Below are 18662 nucleotides of genomic sequence, written 5' to 3'. Positions count from 1 at the left end.
ATGATTTATCTATCGTCGTCTAAAATCGAGTAAAATGCAGTCTGCGTACCTACTTCAAAGATATATATTATTCGTATAATTTGCAATTGATTTTGCACGTATCGTAAAATTACTAAACTGTGTTTTTCTCTCGTATTGAAAAAACGAATGAGAAGAAAGTTGTACTATTTTTTTCTAAATAGTGATGTATGTCAGTTCCTTTTTAGTTTTTAAAATTTTGAACACAATGGCCCTAACCTTTAATTTTATTATTGAAATTGTAATATGATTGTATATGATTGTAATACTATAGAATAAATGATAATATTGATAAAGAAAATCCGAATTTACTAAAAATTGTAGTGTAGTATTTGGCAAGCATATTACGAAAGAGATTAGCAAATGAGATTATCGGATCGAGATTATAGTTTTCTAATTAGTACAGCTTCTCCGCAGAATGGTGGTTTGTTTCATTAACGAGGCACAACATCGCTCGAAAACTCGATGCGCATTGGATGACTAGAATCTGTTAAAGGGAACATTTCCAGCCATGCAGCTGTACGTACTCTCTTTAACATAACTGATAAGTAAGATATAACTTGCACGCCATCTCACTTGTCTACTTTTTGCTCAATTTCGAATATCAAAGGGAAAAGTGACCTATGCATTAGAAAAATAAAGAAGAAATTATTTGAATTGAATAAAATTTTGTTCTGCTTCTAGCTTGAAAATAAGCTTCCTTCTGTACCTTAATCCAAGTATTAACATTTTTTAAATTATTAGTAGATCTCTGTGTACATATGTGCAAAACACAAGAAAATATTCATAATATCAATGTGAATAGAATTTTGAGTTTAATATTGCTACAATATTCACCGAATTGAATTTTTAAACAATGAGGATCGCAAATGGGAAATTCGCAATTGACTTATTGCATTGCACAGACTTCGTGCGGAAGTTCGGTATAATCCGATGATTTTATTTCGAGCAGCTTTTGCTAAATGGCTGAAAAAGTGCACATCCAGATTGAACATTTTCCTCATTAAGCCTTTTAATCCCGTGTCTTTGGGAAATGATGGTACGTTCATTAAATGCTTGAAAATGGTGGGAAATGGACAATGACAAAGGACCGTGCTTTTTCCAAGGACAGCGATGGGTCCGGGGCTGAAAAAGAATACACTCGGCGTACACCATGTAGACACTTTTTATTTTCAGTACTCGGTGGTTACGTTACAAATGGGTCACAATATGAGTCCACCATACCACGCTTACAACCATTTCTCCTGGCACGTAACGCGTACAATTCATAAATCTCCGTGCTACATATCGTTTCTTTAAATCTACGATTGTGAGCACGCATAACGTCGTGCAGATCAGAAGTGGCCTGTAAACGATCCAACGAGCTTGTCGACATTCCATGAAACCACAGGAAACAATTGAAACTTAACGTAAGTGTACGAAACTGTAAATAGTCATCGACTCTTCTCCTTGCGATCACCCTTCCTTGCTCAACTCGTTCTCGCAGATAATGTAGAATTTTCAAGGAACGCGAACACCATTTCCGAAAATCAGCCACGATCTAGAAATTAGGGTTTTTCATTTTCTTTTACTTTTCAATCAACGTGTAGTTCGAATTGAAGCTTTAATGAAAATGAAACCACACGTGCTGGCGCGAGACCCGCGCGCGCGTGTGTAATTGGGTTAATTAAGAATTCTTCGTTGTATGCCATGCTCGAATAATTCTACAAACAATTGGCGCCACTGCAGAACAGGTACCGGGGCTTCAAGCTCTGTTTCACGTGTATTCAAGGTACACGGACAACAGACAATTATGGATTGTCAAGTACAGTCGACAAGCACGATCGATTCTCTATGGGACACTTAACGATGCGTGCAACGGCGTTGCTCGATTGGTTGCACGTTTCTTCTTCGCCGGTGTTCGCACAAAATACAAAACATGTCCCGACATTCTCCTCGATTCTACCGTCTTTCCTCGTTCCGTTTTCCCGCATTTGTTCGCTCTTAATGGATGACCCTGTGCACAGAAATGTCGCGTCTCACGTGCGCTGCTTTTCAATTAATCGTGCTGTTACCGCGATCAAGCGAGAATACTGATCAGTCGGTGTTCATGATGCTTCCAGACTGCTCTCCTTTGCGACAAATCGGAGCAAAATGAACATTAATAACCGCCATTTCAACATCTGTTTTCTTGTTTTATTTTTACACTCTGCTGGTCGATGTTAAGCATCTGTTACTCGTTCATTCCGTTTCGCAATTATTTCAAGTAGTTTTAAGATTCTTTTTACACCTCAGAATGGACTAATCAAAGTTTCTTTAAAACGAATGCATCGATCATTGTTTAAATTCAGAAAAGTCATACTATATATGTACAAACTCTCTGGACGATGAACAAATCAGTGCAATTTCGTAAACGTTCAAGAAGCAGAGAAATTTTGTCGGCTATTTTAAATGCAAAAGATTCTGTTGCTTACTAATTAAAGGAAGATGCAATACGAAGCTTCTGAATCTTTCAATGGCGAATAAACTCAACACTGTCGTATGACTGGGATTTACGAGGATCTTCCGCTTGCGGCAACGACACGATTAATTGAGGGACATTATAAATAGAATTCACACGAAGCTCCTATCGCGTTTCTCGTTGATTAGCGGACGAAGTAGATAGCGACACTGTATGGATTCTGCTGGAGAGGAGCGCAACATGGTCCAGAGGTAATTTAATTGAACAAAACACGTCGCTTGATAAGCATCTACCGTTGCTATTGTACTGGCACCATGTGGGGCCTGGTTGGCTGACAGGAGCAGATAATACGGCCGAATTCAACGGCGAGTTTATTTGAAACGTCGAGCAATCACGGAGCTTCCGGTGACGAGGGAACAGTGGCCGCTGCCGGTCATTGCGTTGCTTTCGGCCTGACATTGAAAACTTGAACGACAGAGTTTGATACCGTGACAGTGACACTGATAACTTCGTTGTGCCATCCGGATTCCCATTCAGCGATTTTTGGCGAATCGCCAGAAAGGCGTTTTATTCCAAAAATTATTTGCTAAAATTATTCAATTTTGGTGTGACGTTGTTTCGATTGCATTAATACATTAAGTGCAACACGTCTGATTATTTGTTTAGATCTGGAAACGTAGCGTGCTGGATGCTTGAAGCAGTCAGTTTAACTTTTATTTTAAGAAAGTTCTCAGATTGCTGAGTTTGGCTGTTCAATTTGTGACTGACGTATCAAAGTACGTACATTATGGTTGGAACTTATCAGATGATACGATGCAATCTAGTTAGACTTTTTAATGTACATTATATGAATTACCTGCACCAGATAATTAAACTTGAAACTGTTTAAAACAATAATTCTGAATTTCATCTACCTTGTTCTATTAGAATTCGAACATCAACGTTATTTGTGGTTTACCCTTACTTCGGGGAGATGAAACTCGCTGAGAAGCGACTGGCAGTAATTAAACAATGAATTACCCTCAAAGAAAGAGACTGAAAGACTGCCGATGAACATGGAAGTCACCCTAAATGTCCAGCATAAATAACGGTAGTGTTCAGTGTCAATTGTCTGCAGAGTTTCCTTATCGTCGACATCAGCCCCAATTTGGTTTGCGACTGTACCCCTTTCGACACGCAATACGCCCATAATAATGACATCAAAATAAACCCGCGAGGGGCTTGCGCACTGCCGTGGGTGTACTTTGCTTGAAAAGGAGGAAAAAAAAGAACTCGCCCTCGATTCCGTGATTGCTGGACACGAAAGCCTGTTGGAGGGTTGACCAGCGATCGTCCGATGATATTCGATCGACGATTACGTGATTGGGTGATTTGCGTTACGTAACGAGGAACGCGACAATAGCTTAGGTGTTCCCGTGGGACGCGACAGGAGCGGATCGTGCGCATCCGGTGTGCACGTTGCGCAGTTCTGCGACAACGCCAAACTTCGGAAACGCATCGCGAAAAACGCATCGAGACTGTTTCCATGCGCTCGACTCGCTGCACGTTGCCGCCACGTTCCTCTTGATGCAGGTACTGTTGCGATATAACACGCGCGGAGCTGTGATCGATATACGTACATCTACTATTAAAGCGTTACATTAACGTTACACGAGGCGGTGAGGGTGATTCGGAAAGTTAGCGTGCGCTCCTCTCGTCTCTGGAATTTCTCGCAGTGACGAGCTACGCCCTGCATACCACGTGACGAGAGTAGAGAGGAAACTTTGATGGATACCTGATCTTAACAACGCCGCGTTCCGATTCGTATCGGTAAACGTTGTTAAGTTCAGGTATCCGCACAGTATAGTAAATCTGCATCGGTCACGTGGTGTGCAGGGAGGAGCCTACTATCACTGTCTCGCACGGCCCTCTCGCGCGCTTCAGCACGCTGACTACCGCGTGATACGATTCCGCGGGATACCAGTTAAAATACATCGATGCCTAGCGGGATATTCACACAGCAAATAAAATATATGTGTATATATATATATTCTCTGTTTCGTTGATGCGTATTAAAGCCTGCGTTGATCGGTAGTCAGCGCCGTCGAAGAGCGCAGCGGTCCCTCGGCCTCCGACCGAGCGTATCGTCGCTTTGAACGCGAGATTCCCAAATTGCTCACTCAGCTTTTCCACTGTGACGCCCTCGAGCCCGATACGCAACGTTATCACGCTCGCAATTGCATACTACGCTGTTGGGTCCGAAAGAACCTCGTTGTTCGTAGAACTAACGTAGTGACTGCTACGCGTGCAAATCGGTCTCCGCGCACCTGAATTTACCATCGCAAAGGGACCGCAAACGTTTATATCACACCTCGTTGGATATCGCGTCCGAGGGCATGGTCACGACAGAGTTTCTACGTACTAGAAGGACAACGCTTCGCAGCATCTACAAAAATAATTCTCGGTTTGAATGTCCTGGACGTTTATCTGTCGTTGCAACGTTACAAAATCCCACATGCCTCGAGCGAGGATCACGCGCGGCCGATGATCGCTCGTTACATTCTCTCCGCGCGGGATCACAGGTACGAAGTTGAGGGTCTCGCACACCAACGCGATTAATTACGCCCGACAAATGTCGAATGTTGAAATTCAAACAAAGCATCTGCTGTTATTGGAAACTGAAATTGTACTGTGAAAGAATGAGGACGTTTCTCAGATTTGATTAATTGGAAATTTGTACTGTGATCCGTGAGACACTTAGTATGAGCTAATCAAGCAATTTTTGTGTGGTCTTGAGTGTTACCTCTGAACTTAATAAATATGCTCAAATGTTGCGTATTTAATAATCGTGTCTTCAGTATTTTTACTTCGTCAGGATTTTCACTTCCTTTTCTTACTTCTGTTTTAATTAAAACGATATTGGAAAGCATTTTCATCAGAGAATAATAACTGTACATGGTAATGCAAAGCAACAAAAGATACCTTTACCAAAATTTGTTATTACGATTATCACTGTCGCTGTGATCATAGTTTTCAATCGTTTTGACACATTCGTGTAATTGTTTTCGATTAATATGTATTTTCCTACACACAAAATAATTGAAACATCGTCATTTTCAGGAGTTCATTTAATTTGAAGTACTAAGTGCATTAACGTTAAGAATCTTTGTTCACCTGTTCCAAATATTCAGAATTTTTTTAAGGATGTAAACTTGCGCGACTGTTGGTAAGTTACTAGATAAATTATATTGCCGTAAATATTCTCGTTGGTGCGCAAGACCATTTAAGCGATGATGTGTAGGGTGTACATCATGAGAAGCGATGTTTTGTGTGTCGGACGTGAGAAAAAGCGCAATGATACGCCAACCGTGAATTGTAAGCGATAATTGGACCCTCGAAAATGTCGTCGTGGATACAAGTGATATTGGGACGCGTCCATGATGTAATCCGTCGAATCACACGTGTTTCGATAGTTTCAGGAAATCCAGGAAAATAGAAATTCATTACTGGATGTTACTAGCCAACAAATCACAATTTTCTGTCTACAATCTGCCTCGAATAAATTGCGAATAAAAAGGACAGGCAAGAACTGCGAATAAAAAGACAATAACGAAAAGCGTTCGACAACACGGAATTACAAATATTTATTTCACGAAAAGTGGATAGAATAATGAAACTGAAATTTCAGAAATCATTACTAAACTGTATTAATACGTATTCTAAACTTTACCCACACAGTTTCGTCTTCGTGTATAAACGAGTAGTGAATTGCAAACAAAAATGCGTGCAAAGAAAACTTATTGATTCAAGCAAATATTTCGGTACTTATAAGTGTTTGTACATGGAATCGAGTACTCCGTCAATAATTTTATGCATCACTGTACGTTGGTCGAAATAAAATTTGCCCGACTTTGTTGCCGAGTCATTTCGATCGCGGACCGCTGCACGCGATTCTATATTTCTCTCCGGAAAGGACACGTTCGATAACGTTGACCCCTCGGGACTCTGATTTCTCCAGTGGATCGAGCGGACGCGTTGATTTCGCAATTAAACAGAAGCGTGTTAAGAATGTTGATATTTAGAGGACCGAACGTGTGTATGAACGTGCGCCGCGATTCCACGCGAATGGATCTCGCGAGCAATAGTAGGCCAAAACTGGGGCTCCGAAAGTTATCTGATTAACGCGCCGATGAACCGTAACGGCGGGAAGTTTGCTATCAGTTCCCTGTCTAGGATCGTATGCTAAAGTTTTGCCATTTCCTGGCCTGTTAGTAAACTCGGTCTGTGATTTCACATAATCGCTTCGATTTAAAACCACTTTTAACAATACTTTTTTAAGTCTATAGAACGCTGAGAAGTTTTCGACTTTAGCAAGAAAGTCGAACTACTTAGCGTCGACTACTTTCGATTACCCCAATTAATAAAAATAATTTATGAAGATTTACTTCTTCACTGAAAACAGATACATATAACTTGACCTTCTTGATGGATAGTTTCGTTAGATTGGAATTAATATTGAATTTGATGGTTTCGTATATTTCTCTTGTAAATTTTCGCGGTCTCTGAAGACAAGAAATGTAACAACTCTGTGTTATGACAACGTCCAAGCACGAGATGACCTGCTTAAATCGTAAAGCAGGATATAGTACGATTCTCTTGTTTCCACGGTGGAGGCAGAATAGTTTTAAATATATTTGAAATCCTTTTTGGAGGAGACCGAATATTTCACGAAACTTGCCGCCACTACCGAATGATCTATCGGTAACATGCCGAATAAGTAGGATTCTCGGTTGCGATCGAAGCGATTCGTTGCAACCGTACGATCTTTCCTTCAACCTGCGCCGTGAACTGGAAGGAAGAGGATAAACTGTTCTCCTGTTCTCCAAAGACCAAGAAAAATCAATAGCTGCACACCGCTGTCTAGGAATCGTGGTGTGGCATCGCAGACGCGATCCTACGTGAACTGGAAGTCACTATGCTATCATCTCGTTTTTTAGGGTCACAATAATTTGTGTATATTGCAATTATATTATTATGCAGACAATTTAATTTAGCTCATCACAAAAATCAAACCAAAATAAAACTAAAATATTCCAGTTTTTATTTAATATATATGTATAAATGTGACACTATTTCATTTGTAATAGAACAGATTAATAATGTAATGCTAATATTTTAAAAAAATAGAAAAATATCCTTTTTAAGGTGCAATGAAATTAAGAGAAAAATTATTAACATAATCGAAATCATTATGAACAAAATTGACAAACTATTTAAATTCTTTTTTTATATTGTTTATTTTCTAATAATTCATTATAACTAAAATAACACAATTTCAGATATAAGGAAAGGCAAGAGAATATGTATACATTATAATTTTTTGTTTAACACATAGACGAAATTTGTGTGGTTTTTAAACATTCAAATATACAGCGAGCATCGCCCATTAAATTCGAGTTTGGTGCAGAAAATGTTTGCAGGCGAAACTCACCATTTCTTTTTAAGGGATTAATTATCCGATCATTAGGGTTGCCATCGTTTGCATGTTTGAAAAAATCACGATTCTACTGACAACTTAAAATTGCTTCTCAGATATTTATAGTTCCGCACGATAACCTCGAGTAAATTGTGGTCTTAAATCGAGCGCATAGTTTTACTATTCGGGCTTTAGCATTTCAAACATAAAATTGTACATCCAGTAGATTTCAAGAAAAAGTTCTTTCGAGTGCTTAGGTATTAGAGCGATGTCGGATGGAAATGCACACAGTGTTTCGCGAATGGAAAATGTCACGGTACTCCGCGTCCCAAAAGGTATCCATTTTTATGTCAAATTCGTGCACAATGCATCACTCGCTCACATTCCGCGTACGGGGGGTCTTTCGCGAGTTATACATATACCGGAACGACACGGTTGTGCTTGCGATGCGATGATGGTATAATAGTGCAAACGCTGTAGAAAAATGTAGTTGATGTATGAGATAGGTTTTATCGCCACCGCAAATGTCGCTGGGAACCTTCCGGTTTCGACCTCCGCAAGATTGTGATCACCTTCAGAGCGTTGTGTCATTAAGAAAGCTGAAGGCTCTGTAAATTTGTATTTCCATCGGCCTGTCTGCGAATATTTCCACGAGTAGCTCGTGTAAGCAAGAATCAACGAAACATTTTGTTTTGTTTCTGATGTAGTCTTTGACTCTATTGCACGAAAAGATCGATGATAAAGCAAGAAATAAGAAGGGTTGGATATTAAATTATGAACTGAAGACATTCTTTTAGCATTTGAAAATTCTGGATTGTATTGGATTCGTTGTCAATTCTTAAAAGCTATTGTGAAACATCAATGTAAGCTCATTTTACTATGTTTATAATCAAACACGTGTGACTGACAGTTGGAGCAAGTATTTACAAAAGAAATCAGCGTTTTCTATCGTTCGTTGTTTAATGTGCAATGTTCGCATAAAATTTGTCTGTCAAACTTTGCCCCTGCCATCCTCGGATGGTTTAAAATAGTGCAGGCAAAAGACACGTATTCTATTCGATTCCTTACGGTAAAAATCGAGAAGAAATATTTGCTGACAATTTGAAGAGAAGCTAATTTAAAAAGAAATATGTCGAATCGTTCGTACGATTCCCAGCGCCATTTTCGAAGCAAAGAGGGAAACACGTGTGTGTTCAGAAAGATGAACGCTACGTTAAAGCCTGGACCACAATTTGCAAAGTAGTGCGTGCAAATTCCTAACCACTAATTGAATATGACACGACTAAACGCATTGCGCGTATCTCGAAAGTATCGTCCGAGAAACGCCACGCCATACTACTTACGAGACATACACGTGTATATGTACGTATTGTATTATATATTATATATAAGCATATGTAAGTGTTACAGTTTTGCTATGATGTGTATGTACACGTACACGTTGTTAATTAGCCGTAGAACAGTTGGTTAATCGTTGAGAAAACCAACGATACGAACTGATCACTGCTGTATCGTGTGTTTCAATCGTTGGACCATAGATTTTATGCGTCTCCGATTGTTAGCTATGTTCTGAATTCTATCAAGACAAGTCGATGTACATTGTTCGCTGAAGTTTAGGATGGAGAACCAGAAAAATGTAAAAATGTAAAAAAAATGTAAAAAGATGACTTTTATTTGTCGAGATTTTTTTAAGAGTGTTAAGAATATTTTCTTGAAAAGACTAGATCAGGTATAAAAAAAACTTGAATATTTGATCTTTTGTTACAAACATATTTCTTGATGCCTTCACTGTGTCAATATTCACCCTTAAAAGGATCAAAAATATTAAGAATATAAACTTATAATCGTTGTGCTCGACACTTTAAGGGTAAAATAAAAGTTGATGTACCTATAACATGTTGGAACCTTTAACAGGGCTAGCAAATGTGTATCGAAAGTTCCGCATTCGCATAAACATCCACAGTCCAACGATTCGAAAAAAAAAACTGAACGAGTCCAGCGGGCTATAACAAACGGCCCTCTGTGTCGTCGCGCATTGTTGAATGAAATACATAGGACTCTATAAAACCATTCAGTATAAAAATAAATAAGCTCTCTATTCTATATAAATCCAACGACACGTTAACATTCGATATATCAACAGAATCGTTAATCCTTACGACTCTAGAGTACGACCGGAGCTGCCGAAAGGGAAATGGCTCGCCTTGTCGACATTGGCGGACCACGGAACACGGTTTCCCTTTCTCACCGCGCCGCAGATATTTATGTGTGTATACGTGCACGCGATACATATACGTTCGGCTGGTCAGCCATCGGGGTTCATGGAAACGATGTGGCCTACGAATATCATCGGTTAATTTGATATTTGGCGCGGCGCGATTCACCGGCAGAAATTTCATTTCTCGCATAAGCGAAAATTATTTCTCTCCGAATGTTATCATTCCGACAGAATATTGGACCGGCGGGTTTGCCCGACTGTCGATTCCATGCCGCCAATCGAACGCCGGGTTACAATTAAAATGCCTTTTCTTTCCTCCTGCGGCCTGCCCTACAAATCTTTCGCCCGCCCGCTCGAATGCCAGTTACATTTGGGCACGTATGAGTACGTGTTGTGTTAAACTTTTAGGAACTTTGTTGTAGAAACTGTAGAGAATGTTTAGTGATCTTCACAGTGTACGTCTGTCCGAATATTTCTGTTTCCCTAAAATTCTGATTCTCCAAATGTCTAATTAGCAAGATTGCGTTAACCGTAAATACAATGGGAACAAGTCATCTAACTTCATTCACACTCAATAAAAGATTGAAAATGTCCATATCGTTACGTGCAGGCATTGATTTGTGTGAAACACAATGTTGCAAGAATGCGGAAATCAAGCTGGAACGCATTTAAAAAAATAAACGCACTTGGAAACTGCATCATCTACACCGACATTCCAAATAAATAGGCAAATAGGAAGAAAGTAGCTATGAAATTACAAAACTTCAGAGAGTCAACAGCGTAACCCTTGCACGGGTAACCTGGTACTGTAATCTACATATGATTCGGCATACAGTATCGGCTTAGCTTAGCAGTCGCAACGCCAGGAAAAGATGCTTGTAAAACCGGAATGGCAGTAGGCGATGTATACACAGACGGAAATCTCGAAACGCACGTTCTCGAAATGCGAATGAAAGAAATACATCTGTGATTTGGAAACTATGTATTTAAATACATTTTAATGATTTTACAAACTTTCTGGTACTTCATCGAGGAATCTCGAATTTCTTTTTAAGTACATCTTCAAAAATTTTCTTTAATATCTTTTACTTCTTAGTGGACGAGACTAGAATAGATTGTAAGGTGAAGTGTGCTAAAGAACGACGAACTTGAACGAAATGTCAGATCGATAGACAACGGCGAAGCTGGTTGGTTTCGGAAGAAGGAACGTTTCCATGGTCCCCGACGGAATTCCCGGCGAAATGGCCACGGCAGCCCTGGTCGAAATTTCAGCAGATGCTGTTTCACACACGTATCATCCACGCGTCCACGGGACCGTGAATGGTGATAATGGTAACCCAAATAATTAATCGGTACACGGCGGCGTCGAATCCATGAAAAACAGCCCGATCTCTACGAACGTAAGTGCATGCAGCTAATTAAAGGTAGCTCACCGTTAATGCAAGTTTCGTTGATCCTTGGATAGGATTATTGGCTGCGGAAGGTCCAATGGCTGATGCGCTCATGCTCGTGATGCATTGCCGTTGGTAACACCACAACGAAAGCTATGAAACGAAGGTTGAAGATTTTCTACGTGGGCCGTTCAATAAACACTGGGAATCCGTTTGTTAAATTTCAATCCATCTAGACGCCATATTTCTCTGTTACACGGTTCTTCCGGAAGATTGAGCTTCGACATAGCGTCCCGCCCGATCTTCGGGTTGAATCGGATCGGCCACAAACTCTGCGTTTATTTTCGTCATGTATATAGCGTTTAACAAAGTCATGTTACCGCTGCTTCGAATTGCTGCGATATCCATCGCGTAGTAGTTCTCTTTCCAGCGTTGGTTCGTAAAGGACTCGAAAAGATGCGTTTGTAAAGTACAAATCTTAAAACTGCTAGCAAATCCGTTGATAAAAAGCACACCCAGTGCATCGAAAAATGTGGTAGGATCATCGATAATGAATACAAATTTTGTCGGAACATTTTCTCAGTTTATCAAAGTCTAGACCAGCGAGTGAGTTTCTGACTTGCGCACGATAGTACGTTGACATAACGAGGATTAATATCTTGAGCCAAATGGCTGGCGCCACTCCATCCGAGGTTTCTCAATGAAGATCGGCACACAGACACTACGATTTCTCGATCCACCAATCCAGACTTTGCGGTACTCATTGAACAGCCCACGTACATCCAGCAGTTTGATTCCGCGATACAGTTGAGCATTGTTGATGACGAGAATGCGGTGATCCTGCTGCGGACAAACGTGAACTCAATGACCTTCTCGCGCGGGATCGGCGCTCAGTGACTGTGCCAGCGTCGTCCATTCACGACGATTTCCAGCACCGAACCCGGGAGAAGCTTAAACGTATCCTCTTTAATTCAGAACCACCGAACGTCTCATGCAAAATCTTACATTATCCCTTCTTATCCTAGGAATTCGCTGTCGCAGAATACGCGAGATTTTCCTGTAAAGTCGCTGTGCTCGGGATTTCCAGCTAAATCGGTAATTCCCGCGATCAGGTCCCTTTTATCGTTTTTTGTGCCCATTGCGAACGAATTTTAGGTTGCTTCTTTCGATTCGATCGCACGCGCAGTATGCAGTGCTGCTCGCTCGAAAAAATTTCATTTTCCTTGCCTCTTCGACGAGAAAGCTTACGTTCTCGTAAGAAAAGGAATCTTTTAAAGGATTCAGTAGCCATTAACAAAACCAAAATTCAGCCCTATGTGGTCGAGAAGTATCAAGATCTTTCAAGATGCATAATTTCCGAGAAAAGTGCCTCTACGTTCTCAGCGATTGTGAAAGAGGAAGCATGAATCATTTCGAATCGTGGAGCGGTTCAAGCGTTGAACGAGGAGCACTGCGTCTGGCCGCGTTAACTATAGCGAAAAATGGTTGTGACAATGCATTCGGCTTGTTTCTTGAATTTCTTGCCACCTCTGTGCCTGCCAGTTGTAGTACAAATTTTGTACTAGGTCGTGCACGCGTTTCACACACGCGTGATAGACCGGAGTTCCGTGAGCGCATGCTCGTCGACTCGTTTATTATGTCTTGTCGGGCATTGTTGACTAGCCGCTCGACTCCGGACAGTTTCAGACATCGTTCAGAAAGCCTCCCGTTCCCCGTCGTCCGTCTGTCTCGAGGCCTCAGGATCGTGCTCACATGCGAACAAACGCGACACGGGAAACTTGAGGCATGAGATCCGCTGATCTTCCGTATAACTCTAATCAAACGCGATCGTCGAAGACGGCTGTCCAGACGAAGACGGTTCACACGCATTTACATCGATTAAGTGGACACAATACGAACTTGTTACACTTACTGGAATGGACGATATAATATGGACCCGTGTTCGAATTCACCCGTGCGATCATGGATGTCGGCCACGTGGTTGGCCGAAAGCGTTATCCACTCACCTGAATCATCAGCTTTGAGCAGCCTCTGCATGAAATTTTGGCAAGTTGCAACGAAGGCGTTTTGCGAGACCCCTGCGAGGCTTTTTAACGTCGGTTCTTGCCCCGATTGAAAAAATCAGAAGACTTTGTTCACAGACTTTTGTTTGGTGAGTCCGGACTGGAAATTCTGTTTTTCTTTTCTTATCGTCTTATCAAGAGTAGTAATGACATTACTACAATAGTAATAATGATAATGATAATAATTATTATTATAATAATGATAATAATAATGATAATAATAATGATGATAATAATAATAATAATAATAATAATAATAATAATAATAATAATAATAATAATAATAATAATAATAATAATAATAATAATAATAATAATAATAATAATAATAATAATAATAATAATAATAATAATAATAATAATAATAATAATAATAATAGTAGTAGTAGTAGTAATAGTAGTAGTAATAGAAAGGAGAAGAATTGACATATATCAATTTTGTTATTTATAATTAAACTGTCAGTTTAATCAAACTTTTAAATAATCAATGAGCTTTCACATTTCTCGTAATATTTTGCACATGCCATCGCATTCATTGAAAGATTTATGATTATTCTGTAAACAAACAAGAAATATAGATAAACGAATATTTCACAATCTCGAATGACAACTATAGCATGGGATGTGGACGAAACAATAATGGCTGCTCTACAGAATTTAATGTGCTCAACAGTTACAAATTCGTCACTTGTGCGAACAAAACTGCACGGATCACGTATGCGTTTCTATTTAACACTAGAACAAATAAACAGAATTCATCATTTTCAGAAACTAAACACTCTAGAATAGTCCACATTGCAGCATTTACAAGACCAGTCGAGTCCCACATTTTGTGTTTCAAGTCTGTCGTGCAGAGGAGCGTAAAAATAGGAATGGAAGGTTAAAAGTACGTTGCTCTCGTAAAAATCAAGATTTCAATTGAACAAATTCGACCAGATGAGTGGAAGCTGCTGCGACCAACACGCGTAACCCGACGAACTTTCCATGCAAATGTAAATCTCAATTCGTTGACCAGCAGCAAGCAAAATTGTCATCTCCCTGAATGCGTTTCGTACATCGTGTATCCTTGTTAATACTTGCCGATTCCGTTCTACGTTTGGTCAATTCTTTGTTTACGATTGTTTGTAACATACAAGTATACACGTATTTATATATGTACATATAGAATAAATTTCTCCACTTACAACGCCGCGGAATGATGTGTTCCGATGTGTGAACACACCGGTCTGATGTGTTCGTTTAATTGACACTGATCTTGCCCCGGCTCGTGACCGTCGACAACGTCGCGCCGCGTGTTACCCTAAACGCGGACAAGATCTGATACCCATAAGCAACATCCCCGGGAAAAATATGTTTCAGCCCACCGAATATGTCTTTCCATTGATCTTGCGCGACGCGATTGTTTTTAAGATAGTTTACAGACAGCATTCCCATAGTTAGACTTGAAAATTGTTATCGATATCAACGGAGTTACATCATTTTGGTTGACACCGATTACAACGAGGTGCGAATCTCCCCAATTTGATCTGCACGTTACGATGGATACATATTGACGAGACAGCAAGCATCAAGGTTTACATCGATCACGTAATACAGTAATAAATTCTCCCTAATTGACGCTCAGCTTGGAAACAAATATGGCCAATTTGGAAAGAGGAGGTGCGATTATTCCAGTCTTGCGGCTCGTTTTTCTAGTTCTTGACAATCGGTAACTATAAAAACGAGCCGCAAAAGTCTCGAATAATCGTATCTTCTCTTCCCAAATTATCCAATTTTATGTACAAGCTGAGCTTCAAGTAGGAAGAATTGACTGTACTCGGTTTGAAGTTTTAACTGTCAATCAATTACTCGACTCGTCGGGATTGTCCCCGGAAGTCTATTGAAATATTCACGGAAAGACGAACGCAGCCCAGAATTCTCTGTGTTCTAGAGCTGTTGCGTTCCCTCGAGGTGCACCTCTGTTCAGAAGCATCGGCGTTACCGCATTCGATGAAAATTACACGTTGCATAGATCACGCGCGCCGCGCCACTTTCGTTTAACCTCGTTTCAGCAAATCGCTATATGTAGTTCCACGATGCTTGTGAACGAGAGCGTGCGTGAAGGATAGAACTTTGCCCCGTTCCATTAAATGGTAAATGGTCCAACAATTTTTGAGCAACGTCGTGTGTAAATCAGGTTTACACTGTTTAAGAGACAATACGAGTCGACAGAAATCTACAAAAGATAGAGCCAGAAAACAGAGCGTCAAGTATGGGAATCGAAGACTGGACATGAAGAAGGTTGCAAGCGCCAAACGTTCGGTCTACAATGGAAATATTAATTTCTGCTCGGACTTTTGCGATCGGACTTTAAAATGTAAATTCATTTTACAATAGGAATTGAACTTTCGTATATTATCTTGTTATGCGAACGATAACATGTAACACATTTTTATGTACTATTATTTTCACAGAAAATCCTCGATGCTGGCACCCACGACCCTTTCCGCGTCCAGTTTTCGATTGTCCGAAGTCCCGTCGACAGATTTCAGATTCGGAAGAATATAGTAAGTTTAGAAACGATAAATACGAGTTTATGTGAACGTCTTCGGACTGACGAACAAGTTAACAGCTAAAAGGACAACGTTACACCGTTAACCAGATGCGTGTGAATCGATACTGCACCCCGTACAGCAGACACCATGAATGGGAACCCCATAACCACCGATAAAAACATTTATAAAAGGTAGATTGAACAACGAAATACCTACGAACAGATTTCCACGTTACAATTAAACAGTAGCCATTCTTGGGAACAGCGGAAAGCTCGACTTGGACAAAAATACTGGACAAAAGTCTGCACATATCGCTACCAACTTTCAAAAGCATCGACAGAAATAACGGAACATTACTAACCTCTGCCTAAACTGTTTCCTTGGACCCTCTACGAGGTCAGTCGACGCGATCGTCTCGCTCGCTCGGTGTTCTTCTCTATCTTCTAACCCTTTCAAACTCCGCTCTGGAAATGTTAATGCGTGCTTCTCCCGCGAGATGTGCAGTTTGTCTTCCAAAATTCTTATGTCCTCTTCCGTCGGAAGATGTCAAACCGCCTCGTGAAATCCTCGGTGTCCTCCTCTCATCAGAAGAAGCGTTCAGCGTTCTCCTTTTAGGACCGTAAATCGTGCTTTCCTTTTACAAGGAGCGCGCATTACTTGCTCAATTCCTCGACTCGCATTTCTCGGAGTATGTTCGGAACTCTGTTCATGATGCAACTCTGGATCACAGATCGCGCGCCTCTTCTCGGTCTAGGCCAATTTCTCGTCGCCTAGAAATTCTCGGCAAAATCCTCAACTCGCTATTTGCGATTCAAAAACTTCACCATCGTGAAATCCTTGGTATTATAAGCTTCACGTTCATCCCTCTGATCGATAATCCTTTGTTTTGTCAGGATGTTGCGCTGAGATAATTCGTAACGCAGTGGTTCAACTTGTTCGTGAAGCGCTCAAAACAATGGAATGAGCAAAAAGTACAGCTGCGTTACTCGCCAATGGAATTCGATTCGTTCGAACTGGTTTCGTCGTCGATGCTGCATCTCATCGTTGTTCGTCTTTCCTTGACTGACGACCGAAACGGTAATTGGCAGGTGGAATCTCGCGCGGAATCCTTTCCGGCGATGTTTCGCCATTTTTACGGGACGAGACCCGCTCGTCGAGTAGTCGACTGCTGTCAGAAATCCTTGGATCGGGCGCATCTGCGTCCACGATCGGAACAGAAACGAAACGATCTATCTTATCTCTTCTTCCTCGCTCTCGCCAAGAGATTTTCCTCGGTATCTTCCGAAGAGCCCATCACAAAAGATCTTTATTCGTTTTCCTCGGGTTGCCGTGATTCTCCGTTGACAAAAATACACGGGATGAGTCTAAAGCTGGTGTTCTATCATGTTCCTTGTTTTGTTAGACGGATTTTTGGTTTTGATTTCCACAAGAATGTTCCACTAAAATTTCCAAGGTGTCTTTCCGTTGTACTAAAATTTTGTCTCGGTTTCGTCCAACGATCTCGTTTAATTCGATGGGCCCTCGCGGTTACCTGCGTTTAGAAAAGAACGCGATAAAGCCGTTGTCTATTCGCTGGACTAAGAAATGAACGAGCAAGCTGTGACCTACTCGTATTTACGACGTTTCGATCGAACAGTTCAATTCTAATTGAGAATTACGAGGATTCAGTGTTTCGGTAAAACTAAACTGTTGCAAAGTCAACAGAATCGAAATGTGTGAATTTTTGCCTTACCCTTCTTAATTCCCCGATCTATCACCTACGGACTACCATATTTTGAAGCACCTAGATCTCATTCTGACTGGAAAACCGTTTCGAAAAAAGGTTGATGTCGAAACTGCATTTAATGAATTATATTATTCAAGAAGGTATTAACGCTCTTGTATCACACGATGGGAAAAGTATAGTGAAATCGAACGAGACTATCTTCGTTATAAAAATATTTTTGAAGTTTGTTAAATAAAAGCTTGTCATAAAAATTCAGAAACGAACACTTCATTTGCAACAACCTAATATGTCATACGGAAAACAAAAGTTTCATCCCCACCATATAGCACCGAAGGTAGGCGTAGCGTCTTGCGTCAAGGACAGACGTTTTCCTAGTTCTGCCGAGATAAAAACGCGCCCTTTCAATTGGCCGGTTCTGGATCGGGTCACGAATGTTCAGGTGAAATGTAATCAGCGTACACACGTAGCCCGGCAACAGTCGACGCGAGCGAAAACCGGCGCGGTCGATGCTGAAGCGGTTTACGCGCGGTTCTTTGGGTCGCGGATCAAAAAATCAGTTCGGAGGCGATCACGCGAGTCGACTCGGTTCTCCCGGAGATAGGAGCGGAGGACAGGAACGGAAAAACCGGACGGTTTCCTCCCTAAGGGCACGCAAAACCCAGGAAACGCGTCTCGTTCACCGCCGCACACGGTTCCCCGCAGTATTTATGGTCGTCCCACTGCGGCACGCGACTCAATTCGTTGACCTACTATTTTACATATGCGCTCGATGAACGCTGGCTATCTACACATGTACACCAGTTCGCCGGTCACCTGA

The 18662-nt window shown here is 40.9% G+C and overlaps 1 protein-coding gene across 2 annotated transcripts in view; it reads right to left on the bottom strand.

Moving 5' to 3' along the window:
* Positions 1-1165: 1165 nt before the first annotated feature.
* Positions 1166-18662, bottom strand: part of LOC143259078 (uncharacterized) — a 51321-nt gene continuing 33824 nt past the window's right edge. Inside the window, exons 8-9 of one of the 2 annotated variants that reach the window (XR_013032910.1) lie at positions 16481-17650; positions 1166-14140 (exon numbers count right to left, since the gene is read on the bottom strand). Coding sequence is in view for 1 of the 2 variants with exons in the window: in XM_076519911.1 (XP_076376026.1) it covers positions 17647-17650 (4 nt within the window). In the remaining variant the exon portion in view is untranslated. Of the gene's footprint in view, positions 17651-18662 lie in introns of both variants that reach the window. The other variant, XM_076519911.1, reaches the window with a different exon arrangement.

Source organism: Megalopta genalis, chromosome 3, assembly GCF_051020955.1.
Source record: "Megalopta genalis isolate 19385.01 chromosome 3, iyMegGena1_principal, whole genome shotgun sequence".
NCBI classification, from domain to species: domain Eukaryota; kingdom Metazoa; phylum Arthropoda; class Insecta; order Hymenoptera; family Halictidae; genus Megalopta; species Megalopta genalis.
Note: the sequence above shows the minus strand (reverse complement) of the source record. Positions and strands in the feature narration are given on the sequence as shown.